Below are 18508 nucleotides of genomic sequence, written 5' to 3' on the forward strand. Positions count from 1 at the left end.
GAAAATAATTAATTATTTAGGCTTAATTATTTTTCACCGATTATATAATAAATTGGTATTAGAGGCGAGTGATAATAGGCCTAACTATTATTATCTGTACTCTGTTTATTATTAAATATTAATAACTATTATACTTATAATAAAAATATAATGGATTTTTTCATTAACTTTTGACTTCTACACATATTACAGGAAACAACTGTTCAGGATATCATCAACTGACTATATCATATGTTGTTTGAAATGAAATGAAATGAAATGGGGTTTAACGTCCTACTGTTCTGCTCCTAACCTGGTTGTTTGAACACGATATAAAAGATATACAGGCCTTCGGTCTGTGATTAATGAAGGAATTGCGTGTAATTTCCGGTAGAAGAAAATTGATAAACAAGGTGTCTTGAAGCCTAATATAATGAGTTTCACAAACAATATGTATAGATGAGTAATATAAAGATGGCCTTGAAGTATATATCTATTGTTTCTATTATAAGCCCTCGTGTGACAACCCCGGACACCCATTTCAGGGGGTTTAATTCAAAGAGATAAATTGAATTAAGTCTTTTGAAATTTAAAATTATGTATGAACCATTTATAAAGGTTAAAATGTTCTGTATAATCCAAAAAACGTTAAAATGTTTCTGTCTGAAACATGAAACTTTAAAATTTTATGTCGGATCGATAAAAACGTTAAAAGGATTCTGTCGGAAACATAAAACTTTAAAATTGTATAACGAATCCATTAAAAACGTTAAAATGGTTTGTATGAAACATAAACATGTTAGAATGTTATGTCTGAAACATGAAAACGTTAAAATGTTATGTCTGCAACATAAAAAAAACCCCATTAAAATATTATGTTTGAACAATAAATAAATAAAAATGTTACGTCTACAACATAAAAAAAATGTTATGTCTACAACATAAAAATGTATTAAATCATGTTCCAACTTCTAAGAAGCATCCGAAAAAATAACTTACAATTTAATTATGTTTCATAAACCACAAAAATATGGCCACATCTTGACTTGCTTCAACATTTCTGTTTTAATTATGACTACAGCATTTCTGTTTAGAGTAAATGAATAAATATAGAACGGATCAGTGCTCACGAGAAGTAAAGTTTTTGTTAAAAGATCATTTTTATTGGTTTTACGCGGTGCATAGCGTATACAAGTATATACATCTGCAGACATAGGATACATATGTACTGTTTCTTGCACCTTTTGAAGAAGGAACAATGCAGCAGTAAAAACGATTGACGTCCACTTCTCGCGTGGCTAGTTTATTGTCCATGCATTCAGAGGTCCTTGTTCACTTTAAGCATCTATTCAAATGGTATGATTGTGAATCAGTGTATACCTACATATGGTTTGTGGATACATGTAAATGAACATATTTATATTCATTTATATATACACACACAAAGGGTGTTTCGCACATGGACTTATATCCCGTTCAGACATCTCTAGTCAGTGGTGCCGGAGAGAGAGAGAGAGAGAGAGAGAGAGAGATGGGGTTTAACGTCCACTCGACACAAACTAGGTCATTTCGGGACTAACATATGGTATAATTTTATTTCAATAATTCGCTTGCGCATAGGGGTCTTTAGCAGTGGGAGGAAACCGGAGGACCCGGAGAAAACCCACGAGGTTGGACAGGGTTTAACGTCCACTCGACACAAACTAGGTCATTTCGGGACTAACATATGGTATAATTTTATTTCAATAATTCGCTTGCGCATAGGGGTCTTTAGCAGTGGGAGGAAACCGGAGGACCCGGAGAAAACCCACGAGGTTGGACAGGCAACCCTACTCCTTGTCACGTACAACCGGGGATTCGAAACCACGCCAGTCGACTCAATGACAGACTTTATGATACAGCGCTAACCATTCAGCCATCCAACCCCCCAGTGGCGCCGGAACGGCGGGGCTATGGGTGCAAAATGATCCCCTACCCCCAAAAGCACGGGGCAATTGCCCAGCTGTCCTTAATTTTTTTGCTTACTGCCCTTGAAAATGTTTTTCGTACACCAGCAATGAGACTGCCTGACCATCCTTCTCGCTTGAACTCTTAACCGATTTTAACAATGGATATGTGTTCAAGCATTGGTTGCTTAGGTAAGGGTTGGGGGTTGGGGTGGGTCCCATCTCGTGCTCGTTTCCGGTTAGTGAGAGGAGACCTGAGTGCGGGTTCTCTAGTAGGTGAAGCCGGTAGGTGTTTATACATACAGGTCGAGCCATACTGTGTTATGATGAGATTTTATATTATTTTTTTAAATATATCCGCCGATGTAATTGTATAACAAGGGCATCGCTAACGCTGCAGTATGCGTCCGCATTCCTGCTTTGATTGATATTGTACTTTTTAAAATGAAGAGAATGAAATATGAAAAATCTGCAATGACTGTAATATGAAAAGAGACATAGAAGGCTAGGCGTTGGGTTTGTTTTGTCTAATTTACAGACTAAATATTTTTTTAAAAACGTGAGTGTGACACCGCCCCAGGTCATGCACCAAAATAAATAGTTGCTGTCTTCACTGTATGAGGAATAAGTATGCAAAGTTCCAAGATGATCTATTCCGAATTGCAGCCTGTATACAAAAATTGGGCGTGGCTCTGCCCCTGGGGTTTGAATATGGAACAATATAGGTACACCCGGTTATTGAAATGATTGATATGCTGAATTTGAACAAAATCTGTTAATAATTGTACGAAAATTTAACAAAAAGGTGGGTGTGGTACCACACACCTGGGGGTCGGTATAAACACCAAAATAAATAGTTGCTATCCTTACGGTATTAATATGCCATGTTCCAACCGGGAAATCGAAACATCGCCAGTTGACTCAATGACAGACCTCATGATACAGCGCACACGTGCTAACCATTGGGCCATCCAACCCCTCCAAAAAATAATTAGTTAATGAAACACATTTATTATATTCACAAACACTTGTTTTATATCAAAAATAACATACATGTATTAATTTATACTACATGTATTTAACAAAATTGTAAAGAATAACAAATATTAATAGAAAACATTTATTATATTTTTACAAACACTATTTAGTTTAATATCAAAAATATAATATACACTTAAAATCTCATTGCGTCACACCATGGACCTTATAATACAAGGTCCATGGTCACACGAATCCCTTGTGAAAGACGTATTGTCTTGATGTATTGTTATTATAATAATGATCTAAGGGAGATAACTACATTTATTATTAGTGACTGTATTCCGATTGTGACGTTAGAGATAGTATAATGGCTCCAACATGTATGAATGTTAGCTACTAAGAACAAATATCATCTGGATTAATGTCGTCTGTATTCTATACACCCATACCATAAAAGACAAATCTCTACTAAAACTGGTTCAATTCCAATGAGTATTTACAAAGATAATATATTGAATATATTGAAATTTCATCAATCGGTGTTGTACGCTATGTCCGCTCCCATTTTGTTATGGGCGAACAGAATCGATAGGCCTGTTTTAAATCAGACAGAATCCAAGCTGGAGAGTTATCGATCGTTGTTATTTTGATTTTGAATTAAGACGTGAGAAATTTGATATTTAGCGAAACATACAAACGACGTATCATTACCGATCCGAAATATACAACTATCGATTCGAAAACATTTCCACATCACCAAATAAGTTCTATGTATTATTATGACATAAACCTGGGTAAGTTCAGCAGGCTAAACGTGGGTTTATATCTGATTTTAAAATCTGATGACGATTTTAATTTTAATTACAATTCTGTGACAAGCCATTACTGCTCGGGCCAGGGCTCTCTTGTTTCTACAGAGAGGATTAGAAGCATCGTTAGTACAATCTACTGTCATCTCTTTACTTGACTCCCCGTCAACTGTAACAAAAACAAATAAATTTAGACCCATACAAATACAAATACGACATATAATTGAATTTTTGAATATTTTTATATTGAAATTCGGTTTGTTTATTCTTTGTTAGCGGCTAAGTGGGTAAGGCGCTGGCTCGCTAGCCTGGAGGTCGCATTGGCCGAGTAAGTTCATCAGTATCTTCAAATGTGGTTTCCACCTGTCAGTGGCGCAAGACGAAGGGCCTGACAAGGACAGCTGTCTAGTCGATCGAATGGGGCAAAAAACCGACGTCACGTGTACCCATTGGCGTACACATAAAAGATCCCTTGGCAGTTGGAATTCGATATAAGAGTAGGCCATTGTGCCGCTGCCCTGACAAAATTTACCTCATAGGACACTGCATGGCATATGCCCGTCTTAATTAGCCCAGTCGGGGCAGAATAGTAGGACGTAAAACCCAATTTCATTTCATTTGAAGAGTTGGCTCCCTTCAAATCAATATAGTCACATATTTTACAATGACAACACCTCTTTTGTACATCGTACAGTGATATGTGTGGTTTTTCGTACAGCCATTGTGCAAGTAAAACGTTATAGTTACCTCCAACGATTTCATCAATAACCCAAAATGTTGGAATGTCTTTACAATGGTCAGCAATATTATCTCCAGCAAATTTTCTTAAAATATCTCCATCGATGGATTCATTACTGGTATGTACTCGTTTGATTGGTGTTGGAGTGCTTCGTGTCTGTAACAGAAAATAATAAACATGACTATTAAATAATTATGCAGTGACTTTAACTGCTCAACTTAAGTTCTTCTTCTACAAATCGCTAGACTTGGGGTCGAGTGTTCGATCCCTGCATTGGCCGAGAATGTTCATCGGGGTTTTCCGACGTGGTTTCCCCTTGTCAGTGGTGCAGGACGGAGGCCTGACAAGGACAGCTGTCTAGTCATTCGGATGAGACGAAAAACTGAGGTCCCGTGTATACGCATTGGCATGCACGTAAAAGATCTCTTGATAGTTGGAATTCGATATAAGAGTAGACCAGAATGCCAGTGCCCGGGGAAAATTTCCCTCGTACCACACTGTATGTTTCAAGCTCGTCTTCATTATCCCAGTCGAAGCAGAAGAGTAGGACGTTAAACCCCATTTCCTTTCATTTCATTTGTGATACAGGTCAATTAAACCGGTAAAACTAAAAGATATAATCGATAAAATCGATATTTGGTCGATTATTTGACTTTGGTTACCAAATGATATGAAAACAAAAGATATTTACCTTTTGAGCAAGTAGAGCTATACCTTCTTCAAATGTTCCCTCTAATTTATCAATATAACAAACTTTATTAGCAACATCTTTAAATACTAACAATTTCTGAAATTAAAAATACATAAAATATACTCACAAATTTTTCAATAAAAATATAGCCATAATTCCCCCTTGTCAGTGATGCAGGGCGGAGGGCGTGACAAGGACAGCTGTCTAGTCGTTCGGATGGGACGAAAAACCGAGCTCCCGTGCACGTAAAAGATACCTTGACAGTTGGAATTCAATATAAGAGTAGGCCGTAGTACCGCTGTCCGAGCAAAATTTCCCTCATGGGCGTATGCCCGTCTTCATTAGCCCAGTTCGGAGCAGAACAGTAGGACCTTAAACCCCATTTCATTTCATTTTTCAATATATAGCATATTATTTTAGCAAGTGGTCTAATGCATACCCTTTAGATCATAAGATCTGACATAGATTCGTGTATTTTGGTTTCAATCCGATGTTTTTGTGTAACTAATCCTGTTTGGTTTTTTTCTGAGTTTCCTTCTACTACTAAAACCCCCACCAAAGGACAAAGATTTGGTATATCATTATCTGGAAAGTCGTGCTGTTGAGTGGAAGGCTACTACCCCCCCCCCCCCCCACCATTCATGTACAGTTAGGTCAATCGATCTTATATATTATTGTAAATGTATACTTACTCTATTATAATCATGTAAATTGTTGCCAGCCAACACTTCACCATACTGTGAATTATTAACATAAGTTATTCTATTTACATAATCCACACGGGCATGTTCAGGAATATGTTGTCCATTATAAAGCGTTTCAGTATTATATTCCTGAAAAAATAATTACATAGTTTATTTATTACCCAATTCACTCCTATTATTTCCATTACTATTATTAACTAAAAACAAAACCAAAACCTTATGTTTTGATGAGAAATACACAGTGGTCTATATACATGTGGAAAACCGTCTATTTACTACAGAAATCAACCACACAAAACCTCTGTTTGATTCGGGGGGTGGGGGGATGATTAGCAGGTCCGCGTTGTATCATAAGGTCTGTCATTGAGTTAACTGGAGTGGTTTCGATTCCCCGGTTGTACGTGACAAGGAGTAGGATCATCTTTCCAACCTCGTGGGTTTTCTCCGGGTCCTCCGGTTTCCTCGCACTGCTAAACACCCCTACGCGCAAGCGAATTATTGAAATAAAATTGAACCATGTGTTTATCCCGAAATGACCTAGTTTGTGTCGAGTGGAAGTTTAACCCCATTTCTCTTCCCCCTCCCCGCGATGCGCGGCAAAAAAGGGTAAACATCTTCAAAGATGTCAAAATGTTCCCAAGAATTTATTTTTTTCGCACAATATTTATTTCAGCGACTTTCTTGATACCAACTAATTTCTGGCCTGTTATTACGACCTTGTACATCAACATTAATTTATCTTAAATTACGTAAAACATAATGCAGCTTTTTATTTTTTTTTAACACAAGGCTAAGAACAATAAATCATTTCGAGTTATTAAAATGGCAAACGTTCAATACATTTTTCATCATTTATTATCAAAAACTCTCGTTAGTTTAAAAAAGACGACGATATTCTAAGAATAATCTGTGCCTGGCAAGAGAAAAATCCAGAATCTTACCTCTGGTTTGTTCATATGTTGGTAAAGTGCCACAGAACCGATAGCACCAAGAGTTATAACCACAGCAGCGCTGATCACTGATGCAGCAATTAAACAATATTTTTTGTTGTTTTTCTTCACTGTTGGTTGTTGCATAACATTTGCTGAAGGGAAAACCACCTGAAAACGGAAAAACAAATAAGCAATGACAATATAAATTTCATCAAGAAAATTTATATCATTAATACTGAGCAGTCATACTTAAAAGCTAAATCTGGTTATTGCTGGTCTTTCTTTTGGTCTCCAATGTTATATAAATTATTAATTACACATTTATTCACAAGGCAAGCCAATAATTAACTCTCTAGGTCATCGGGCAGTTGTGATATTATAATTTATTCTATAACTACATGCAAATACAAGCAAATGTCATTGAATACGGTCATTGAATACAGCCATTGAATAACCTATAGTTGTATTCAATGGCTTGAAAACGTACTACTTTTGTCCATAATGACGTCACTTACAGAACTACGTCAAACTGTAATGACGTCACAACTAGGCAACCACAATTTTTGTAAAAAAAGAAAGAAAAAAGGGCGGAACCTATGATGAATTTTCACGTTAGTGGTAATGATTTTTTATGATAATCTAGATAGTACAGTGTATTTTGAGATTTGCATGTAGTTATAGAATAAAAATAGAACTCAATGACCATTGAATACCGCTCGGGTTATTCAATGGTTCAAGAGAGTGTATCCCTGCGCAAGTATTCCACACGATCGCCATTTAATGCTTTATAATAATGGAAAATCGAGACATTGTTTATTATCGTAACAATGGTAACAATGAAAAATCGAGACTACACTATTCTTATCAAAACTTTAAACACTGATTACTTCGCTCCTAATAAAGTAATTAGACTGAAATGTTTAATATTTAATGCATTCGAATAAAGAAATTTGACTAAATTTTAAAAATATTCATTTTTCATTATCTATGTTTAAACTATTATAGCGAGAACTGAACTATCTGCTCTTTAATTATCTATGTTTAAACTATTATAGCGAGAACTGAACTGTCTGCTCTTAAATTATCTATGTTTAAACTATTATAGCGAGAACTGAACTGTCTGCTCGTTAATTACCTATGTTTAAACTATTATAGCGAGAACTGAACTGTCTGCTCGTTAATTATCTATGTTTTATTTAAACATACATTATGCCAGAGCTAAATCTGCCTATTGCAGGTCTTTCTTTAGGCCCGAAACAAATGTATTCTCAATTATTAATTAGACATTAATTAACTTATCCAGGTCATAATCAACTCTCGATGGCATCGAATTTCTCCGATATCAGCCATGTTTTGATTTAAGCTAAAAATGGAGGAGCGAGACATAGATTCGAACAACCAGTACGGTGGTTGAAATTATTGCATACGTCTTGTCAAACCCTCAAAGGCTAATATCTTGGCTCGCAATAAAGTAATTTGAGTGGAATTCTCAAATTATTCATTTTACATTATCTATTTTCGAACTATTATAGCAAGAATGACTAGCTCTTTATCTAAATCTTACATAATGTATCTTTAACTAAACCCACCTTTACATCTTGGTTATTGTCTTTAGTTTGAAGATCTAACATTGGTGGAGACATCTTGAAGACTTATAATCAGGTACTTGAAGACAAACTGCTAACTTCTAATACTTCGTTCAATGATAGAACTGTTTGAATTGTGATGAAGATGAGGATAAAGTTTGATACCTATATACTAAGAGGTATAATATCGGCTGACCAATCATAACGAAGCGGATATATCCGTGTTTGAAAAAAATATATTATTGTTAGAAGGAATATTTGTTCTGGATTTCGGATAACCAATAGAATCTAGTATAAATTTATTATAGGTGGTTAACAATAACTGAACTTGTTCTCCCGGATGTGAAACGCCTCCCGGTCATGATACGCTCTATTGAACGACACTGGCTAGTGGCTACAGGTACGCATAGGTAATCACATTGCTTTCAGGTAGATATAGGTTATATAGACATACGTATTAGTTTCTATTATGATGGGACAATAGGTTCGTCCTTCCCGGATTTTTCAATATCCAATAGAAATTCTATATTCTGTGTTTTATTGACATAATTGTGTTTTATCGTACCTATTACCCGTATTTTTATATTTATATGTATATCCGTGTTGCTGTTTTACCCATTCGCCGATCGCACGAAGTTAGTCAAGTCAAGTGATAGCCGATGGCCCTGAACGCGTTTCATCCCACCCAACAACCCGTCCCAAGACATATCGTGTTCGTGCATAGCCGTTGATATTCATGTGGGATCCCCAAGTCTGAAATACGTGACAAGGAGTAGGGTCGCCTGTCCAACTTCGTGGGTTTTCTCCGGGTCCTCCGGTTTCCTCCCACTGCTAAAGACCCCTACGCGCAAGCGAATTATTGAAATAAAATTAAACCATATGTTAGTCCCGAAAGGACCTAGTTTGTGTCGAGTGGACGTTAAATCCCTTCTCTCTCTCTCTCTCTCTCTCTGAAATCCCAACTAGAATGTCCCAGATTAGAATCCCGGCATGTACCTAGAAGAATTGAGTGATTTTCAGGAGTAGCTATAGTTTACTAGACTGACAAGTAAAATGTTCGGAGAACCGGAAGCTGCCAATTGAATTACACATCACTCATTCCTTATGCCTATTGGTTTATTCCATAATTTGTTACCTAATACATAATGTTACTTTCATTTTTTTTTTTAATTTTTAAATTTATTGTATTTTATGTTTCCTTTGACATTGTTTAATGGCTCAATACCACTCTTGTTGTAACTGAATAATATGTCCCAATCTTTATTCTGGTCAACAAATTGTACTATTTTACAATATTCCAATTAATTGATGATACAAATTGCATCTTAACACACCTAATTTAAAAAATTGGAAAAATTCAACAAAATGATTTGAAAAAGTCTGACGTAAAGCTTTTCAAATGTGACTTGGATTTAAAGATATTTTTGAACCCTTTGGGCAAGTAAAATAGGATTTAATGGATAATTTACACAACAGGTAGGACACTAACACATCGAGTACTTAGAATAAGGCTATTTTTTATTTTCTGGAGCTGTCAAGCCAGCAGGAGTGTTATTGTCCCTTTAACACTCTAAAATCCCAACCTTAGGCAAGAGAGGGGGCCTTGAGCAGTAGGAGAACACCGGAGGACCCTGAAAAAACCAACGAGGATGGAAAGGCGACCACACTCCTTGACGCGTACAAGCGGGGAAACGAAACGACGCCACTTGACTCAATGACATAAATTATGATCTAAATTGCACGCGTTAGACCATTATCGTGCAGTGTGCGCATGCGTGGGTATCATAATGGATTGGCACTTTCATACATCGGTTCTCTTTAATGTCTTTTGTTGCTGTAAGTTCAGCTTGACAATTATAGTTTCTTTCATGCAAGGTGCGTGTTAATAAAACTGTAAAATAGAAACAAATCAAGACCAACCCTACATAACGAGACTTAGGAAGGTAAATCCTCAGCGATTTTCAGTTCACACGGAAATACACAAATTCGCACACGGAAACGCGGGTCTTTGAGTAATTCGTTCTGCACGTGCGTTCATTATAATCCTGGATAATCAGTACATTTTATCAGCTGACATAAGGTAGATAATAACACTCTAAGACTAATCAAGTGCGGTATTACTTTCTACCTGAACATAGGCGTACGGGGAAATTTTTGACTGGGGGGGGGGGGGGGCAGTGGTGGTTGGTGCCCAAAAAATGTAGTTAGGTTCTTAGTATGTTACATAATAATAATAAATTCGCTGTTAAATTGGACACATTCAAGAACACAATATTTTGTGTATACAACTTTTACAAAGTACAATTGTGTGCCCAAATTTTCCCAGCATTTGGTGCCCATGCCGCCCCCCCCCCCCCAGCTCGTACGCCTATGTACCTGAATGTCTAGAAGTTTAAGGAGATGGACAAACAAAAATGTTTTAGACCAGGATCTGGGCCCTGTCTTAACTAAAGATAAAATCCAAATTTTAGTAGATACTTTAAGTTTGATTGGCTATGCACTAAATCTAATATCAATCTAATATTATCCAATCAAATTACTAAAATTTGGATTTTAACTTAGTTAAATTTTCTTGAAACAGGCCCCTGGTCGCTATACGCTACTCATCTCGCTGTTCTTCTTCTTATAGGAGTGACGCTCTTTGAAAAGGCTTAAGGCTCCGTCAATAATTCAAGTCCGGACGACATGATGAAAATTGGCATGCTTCTTCTTTGAACAATTCTGCATCGGTTTGGTGAATTAAATTTTTGAATTTCATCCAACAACATGGTCAGTTCCTGGGCCATGGTATATGATCGTGCATGTTATTTCTTCACAAATACTACATTCCTTGAAAATAAATGACACAAATCATAATGTCTCCAGACCCCCAACTCGAAAACAAAACTACGAAGCAAGGCAAACTAATGAAAAAATACAAGTAAAACAATATGAAATTTAACGGTGGCTTTGATTTGATTCTCCAAAAACGACGAACGGCAAAAAATAGGGATAATGCGACTTGATGATCGGGATTCCTTTATTTCCCGCATAATTGTTGATTCTGCAGTAAAAACTACCGAAAAATTCACAGCGAAACGAAGAAATGATCTGATAATACCACAAGGCGGATATTTTAAATGTCATTTAAAGACATGTCTTCTATTCACTTAATTTATTAAATATTTGCTTATCTACGCTGATGAAATAATAATAATCATTATTTACAGTTTTTCGACCATAATTAGATTTCAAGATAATTTAGTCTGAGCTTTTCTCCTTACTTAAATATGAATGGGCAGATTCGTCTGAATTGATGCATATATATACTTTGTAGAATGTAAACATGCGTAGTCAAATGAAAAAAAAAGAAAAAGAAAATTTGCTTATCAGTGTCGTTAGCCATAGTGTCCTAATAAATCTACAGAAAAAACAGAAAAAAACCCAACAAATTCCTTGCAATGCGTTAATTTTCTTGTTAAGTTTGCAATTTCTGTCAGCTTTATTTTCTTCCAACGAAGGGGTCACAGTGGCTAAGTGGTTAGCCCGGAGGTCGGGTGTTCGATCCCTGCATTGGCCGAGAAAGTTCATCCAGATTTTACGGCGTGATTTTCCCCTTGTCAGTGACGCAGGACGGGGGGGGGGGGGGGTTGTGACAGAAAACCGAGGTCCTGTGTACACATTGGCGTGCACGTAAAAGATCCCTTGAAAGTTGGAATTCGATACAAGAGTAGACCGTAGTGCCGCTGTCCGAGCAAAATTTTCCTCATAGCACACAGTATGGCGTATGCCCGTCTTCATTAGCCCAGTTCGGAGCAAAACAGTAGGACGTTAAACCCCATTTCATCTTCTTTTTCTTCGAACGGAAACTTATACTATTTATAATAATACAGACTGAATTTATAAAATTATCATTAGAAATGCGTCTCATAGAAAACGTACATACTTTTTTTCTTTAAAAGTGTCTTATGTTTTATTTATTTATTTATAGTTTACATTATTTTTTTATCAAAATTAGATATCCAGATAATTTAATCTCTATAGTTTCCGGCTATTTCTAGCCTAGAATAGTAGGCGAACGGTTGAACTCTTTTATAGTTACACAGATTTGATACGCTCTATTAAACAACAATACGGAGTGTCTAGATGTACGTATGGATTGTCAAAGTATTAGATTTATTTATTATACGACCATGTCAACGTGTCAATCCTTCCGCATTCGTTTCAAGGGGGGTTGGGTGGCCGAATGGTTAGAGCGTGCGCGTTGTATTATTAGGTCTGTCATTGAGACAACTGACGTGGTTTCGATTCCCCGGTTGTACGTGACAAGGCGTACGGTCACCTGTCCAACCTCGTGGGTTTCTCCGGAACCTCTGGTTTCCTCCCACTGCTAAAGACCGCTGCGCGCAAGCGAATTATTGAAATATAAATTGAACCATTTGTTAGTCCCGATATTACCTAGTTTTATCGAGTGTATGTTAAAACCTCTCTCTCTCTCTCCAGTGGCTAGGTGGTTAAGACGCTGGCTCGTTAACCTGGAGGTCGGGTGTTCGATCCCTGCATTGGCCGAGAAAGTACATCCAGATTTTTCGACGTGGTTTCCGCTTGTCAGTGGTGCAGAACGGAGGGCCTGCCAAAGACAGCTGTCTAGTCCTTCGGATGATACGAAAAACCGAGGTCCTGTGTATATATTAGAATACACGTAAAAGATCCCCCGGCAGTTGGAATTCGATATAAGAGTAGGCGATAGTGCCGCTGCCCGGACAAAATTTCCCTCATAGCACACTGTGTTATGTGTTTCACCACTGTATACACTGGCAGTCTCCATACAGTTTGCTATGAGGGAAAGTTTTCCTGGCTACGATTTACTATTATTTCGATTTCATACTGTCAAGAGTTCTTTAACGTGCACGTCAACGTATACACGGGACATCGGTTTTTCGTCCCATCCTAAAGATTCGATGCTGTTCCTTGCCAAGCTTCCGTCCTGCATCATTGGCAATGGGAAACCATGCCGGAAATTCCGTACTGTGCACGGGCACGGAACTGTGTGTAAACCACTAGAAACACCAACGCTGATTGGTTAATCAATGTCTGACGTCATAGGTCAAAAGCTCCTCGTATGACCTTTGACGCGACCTATCTCTACAACCAATCAGATCCTCGTGTAGTAGAGGCCATCGAAAGTATAAAAAAACGAAACGAAATATAGATCTGCATTTTAATAAGATTGCCCGAAGAATTCCGATTGTTGAAACATTGATTATTCATCTATCGTAGCAATGATCTCTGTGATATAGAGGATATTTGTCGTTTTAGAGTGAATAACATATTTTATTTCATCTCGAAGCAAGAAAACTTATATTTTCACGAATGCGTAGCATGAGTGAAAATATAAACGTTTTCTTGCTTCGAGATGAAATAAAATATGTTATTCACGACAAAACGACAAATGTTCTATTTATTTTATGATTTTACAATCATTTTAGGTAAAAACAACATGGACTACTTTAGCCAGTGGAATAGCACTTTTATTTCACTGATAAAACGCAGTATTCCACTACTGATCATAAAATAAAAAATAATATTTGGAACGTGTTTAACCAGGTCTATCACATATGTGATAATGACTGGCACCAATATTGTCCTTTAACTAAGTCTTGTCTTGGGATGTTTTGTGAAACTGGGACCAGGCCTGTAATGATGCAGACTTCACTCAAAATAAAATAAAATACTAAATTACTAGAAAGACGTAACAGAAATAATGCGACGCCCAACAACGAAAACATTCTGAAGTACGAAGAGATTCTGTTTCATGATAAAAAAAAAACAACAACTCATACTTTTATAATTGTTTGAATTAAATTGAATATACCGAATTCGATGTGCCCCACCCCCTTTTTTCTCTTTGTGTAGATTTATACATAGAGGGGAGTTGGATGGCTGGATGGTTAGCGTGCGCGCGCTGTATCATAAAGTCTGTCATTGAGTCAACTGGCGTGGTTTCGAATCCCCGGTTGTACGTGACAAGGAGTAGGGTCGCCTGTCCAACCTCGTGGGTTTTCTCCGGGTCCTCCGGTTTCCTCCCAATGCTAAAGACCCCTACGCGCAAGCGAATTATTGAAATAAAATTAAACCATATGTTAGTCCCGAAATGACCTAGTTTGTGTCGAGTGAACGTTAAATCCCATTTTTCTCTCTCTCTATACATACAGACCGAGATTTATTTACTAACACCCATGGTGTTTGTGTAAAGATACCGCACGTGGTAACAGCTAAACATCTCGCTCGCTTAACCCAAATAAATTACTATTCATTGTTATGCATCAGTTACTATAAGACATTTATCACGACGTGCTATCTCCTGTATTCACGTCACATATTATTGTAACATCGCCAACGGGGGAGGGTTCTGGTTAGGACACGGGTACAAAGAATATAGATCAACAGGATATAAATATTAATTGGCTCAACTCTAAAAAGATCAAATAAAATTCTTCAGATCCTGCACTTGTCTTCAAAAAACTGTAAACAAATGTCTATTTGATATATACTAATGTCCAAAAGAAAGTATACACTGTGCATTTTATGCTGCGTCAACCAAAGTCGTTTTTCCATGGTATACGATATTTGGGTAGAATGTCAATTTGTTTCACATTTTTATTTTGCTTAGAAATGTTGAGTTTGGACGCAAGAGACAAACTCAGTAATGCTTTATCAAATGTTTTTAATCTAAACAAAACTTAGTCATACTTTTAGTGTGTATACTTTCTTTTGGACATCAGTATAGTATTTCACGTTCGGTGTTGTTTTCAATTATAGCACTCCGTCCAACCATTCAACCAGACGACGAGCGAGCCGTTTATATCCACCTAACGGTCCTGAACAGGTGCTCAATCACCAAATTGAGCACCTAGTGGCCACACCAATCGACTACATGATGATGGTTGCTAAGTAGAAGTATCAAAATTCTAAATTTATTCGATTTTCATGTTAAACATGAAGAAAATATTTTTCGTCTTGACAATTATCTTCATAGCTTTCCGTTTACCGGTCTTCATTAGTCCGGTTGGTGCAGACAAGGAAAGCGTTGAAACCTATTTCATTTCTTCTTGGTCCTTCTAGTCCAGACTCCTGTTCTCTGGCCCCACAAACTAGGTCATTTCGGGATCAACAATTTTATTTCAATAAATCCCCACTCGTCATAGGGGCCTTTAGCAGTGGGAGGAAACTGGACTAACCGGAGAAAACCCACGAGGTTGAGCAGCCAATCCTACTCCATGCCATTTCGAAGTTTGGGATCGAAACCACGCCACTTGATTCAATGGCAGATCTACTAGATCTAATAGAATGCCCCTCCCCCTTTTAGAAATGAAATGGGGTTTAACGTCCCTAAAATATCATAATATCTTTTTAATAAAGTATACTTTTTAAAATGGGCTAATAAAGACGGGCATACGCCACACGGTGTGCTATGAGGGAAATTTTGCCTGGACAGCGGCACTACGGCCTACTCTACATCGAATTCCAACTGCCAAGGGATCTTTTACGTGCACACCAATGTGTACATGGGACCTCGGTTTTTCGTCCTATCCGAACGACTATGCGTTCCAATACGAATCAGGTATTGAGAAGTGGACAACAAATAACTTGTAACATTTTATTTTTTCAATCATATAAAAATTATATAAATATATATATATATATATATTATTGCTTTGTTTATAATATGCTGTAAAATGGTGGTCCGGATGGGATATAATTGAATTATATTAATACAGGAAGTTGCCACGCACCTCATCAAATCACAAATCATTCAAAATCGATACTATTTTCAAATCATTACTCATTATTTTAAAATCATACCATTACGTGGGCCTAAAATCTATTTTAATGATAGGTCCGATGAACAAAAGAGGCTGCGCACCACGCAATAAATTTTAACTACTATCGCACATACTGACACATGGACAGGGATCCGCACAACACAATAACAATTAACCAGAAACACGTGGGCAGAACAACAAAAAAACAAAAATTATTGACCCATGTTTTCTGGAATAAGACCGAGTTCAATAAGTAGGACCGTTGCCCTTTAATTTTTCAAAATCGGAACAAGTCAGGGTGCGTTTGGTTGATGTGGTTGTTGTGGTTAACTCGGAAGAATGTTTCAGTCCGGTTGCGGTTGTTGTTGTCGTTGTGGTTAATGCGGAAGAGACTACCTTCAGGTCGGTTGGGGCGGGGATGGGGATGGGGGGGTGTCTGAAATTCCCAAGGGACGAGTTAGACACCAGAAGGGTTAGGGGTAGGTAACCTTAAAGTTAATTCTAGTTCTAACCCATAATTTCTCACATTTGAATGTCCTCCGTGAAAATACCATATCCGGCCTGACCATCCGCCCCTCCCACCCACCCCTGCCGACCGGTAATTAGACAACACAGGTTCCCTCCGATGTTTGATCTAAAAATAGTTTATGGGGATACTAATTGCTCTACAAAACCACCGATACTAACAGAATTCGTGTGAGGTAATGTAATTAATGCTGTCCAAGGGTAATAATGACTGGGACAATACCGATTACCTCCGTGGTTTGGTCTAAAATTGATTTATGGAGGTATTAATATGGAAACACTTGTGCTATAAGAATTTGGGTGAGGTCATTTGATTAATGCTATCTGTGGTTATACTGACTGTCTGATGGAAGGTGTTTTGGCAGTTTAATAAAACTATACCGATAATTCGTTCCGTTTAAATTTCCTGCTATTATTACACTGGTGTAGCTAATAGAGTGACCATCAGAATGAACGGAACGAAACTAAAATCCATTTTTAAATAAGATTGAATGGTATTCTAATTTTTGTTTAAAAATCAATAACCGGTTATCAACTTCTCGTGGTCAATTAACCCACAGTTTTCGGGTATCTGTCCCCTTTGAAACGAACGATGCTTTAAATTTCCGTTCGCCATTGCTCGTCTTCAATCACGTGATTGTGATTGCCAGATATCTCCTCAAACTCAAACATTTCGTCCCTGGATTCGAAGATATGTACATTGAATGGACTCCCTGGAATTTCTTCGCCGGACCAAAGAATTGTGATGGTGTACTGTCCTATCTCGGATGGGTCGTAAAAACATAGAATTGTTCTATCGTTTTTCCCTTCTCGCTTCATTTCTGCTTTAAAGCCAGCTGAAAAAAAAGATGAGATGAAATGAAATGGGGTTTAACGTCCTACTTTCCTTCACCAATCAGACTAATGACGATGATCATGAGAGAGAGAGAGAGAGAGAGAGAGAGAGAGAGAGAGAGCTATGCCCCCAGGCCCCCTCACTAGTCAGATCAACGCAATTCAATACTCTATCTTGACCTAAATCAAACCGATTTATCCGTTTTAGATTTTTAAATTTTAAGTCTATTGACATTGATAACACCGTGGTTTTTCCCGAACACTCGCCCATACCAAAGCTGTACCGAGAGAGGGGGTACATCCACTTGACACAAACTGTTCCCGAGTTCAATATACAGATAATGCTAAGAGCGGTAGCTACAGTTCTAAATTCAACGACTGGTAAGGGATTATCAATGAAATGAAAGAGAGAGAGAAACGGGGTTTAACGTCCACTCGACACAAACTAGGTCATTTTGGAACTAACATATGGCTCAACTGTACTTCAATAATTCGCTTGCGTGTGCGGGTCTTTAGCAGTGGGAGGAAAGCGGAGGACCCGTAGAAAACCCACGAGGTTGGACAGACGAATCTACTCCTTGTCACGTACAAGCGGGAAATCGATACAGCGCCAGATCATAATATGCCATGCCTTGTGTTATGAGTGAAATTTTGCTCGGGCCTTTGCGTTTCATCCCCCTTTTCTTTTTATTCCAAATGGCAATGTGTCTTTCACGTGCACACCAACCATTATACGCGTTGACCGTGGGTTTTCGTCCAATCCGAATGGCTAGACGCCTTTCTTCGCTCGTTCCTCCAACTTGTACCACTGACGATTGGAAACCAGAGTGGAAAATCCAGAAGAACTTTTCCGGCAATAAAGTTGAATAAAAGAAGAAAACCCAGAAGATATCAAACCCGGTTTCTTCTGGTTTGTGAGCCAACTCATTGGGCCACAATAGACCCACGTGTCTTATGGATATTTGCCCTAATCATTT

The 18508-nt window shown here is 37.7% G+C and overlaps 1 protein-coding gene and 1 long non-coding RNA gene across 2 annotated transcripts in view; both read right to left on the reverse strand.

Moving 5' to 3' along the window:
* Positions 1-3078: 3078 nt before the first annotated feature.
* LOC126808675 (uncharacterized) lies at positions 3079-8507 on the reverse strand. The gene is made up of 6 exons (XR_007674709.2): positions 8371-8507; positions 6791-6949; positions 5838-5978; positions 5146-5241; positions 4463-4610; positions 3079-3884 (listed from the first exon to the last, which is right to left on the reverse strand). It is a non-coding gene; the product is annotated as an uncharacterized LOC126808675 (long non-coding RNA).
* Positions 8508-15992: 7485 nt separating this feature from the next.
* LOC126808626 (filamin-B) overlaps positions 15993-18508 on the reverse strand; it is a 46810-nt gene continuing 44294 nt past the window's right edge. The window contains exon 20 of the mRNA XM_050533512.2: positions 15993-17533. Within this exon, the coding sequence (XP_050389469.2) occupies positions 17295-17533 (239 nt within the window). The 3' untranslated portion in view covers positions 15993-17294. The remainder of the gene's footprint in view (positions 17534-18508) is intronic.

Source organism: Patella vulgata, chromosome 1 (assembly GCF_932274485.2).
Source record: "Patella vulgata chromosome 1, xgPatVulg1.2, whole genome shotgun sequence".
Taxonomy (NCBI): Eukaryota; Metazoa; Mollusca; class Gastropoda; family Patellidae; genus Patella; species Patella vulgata.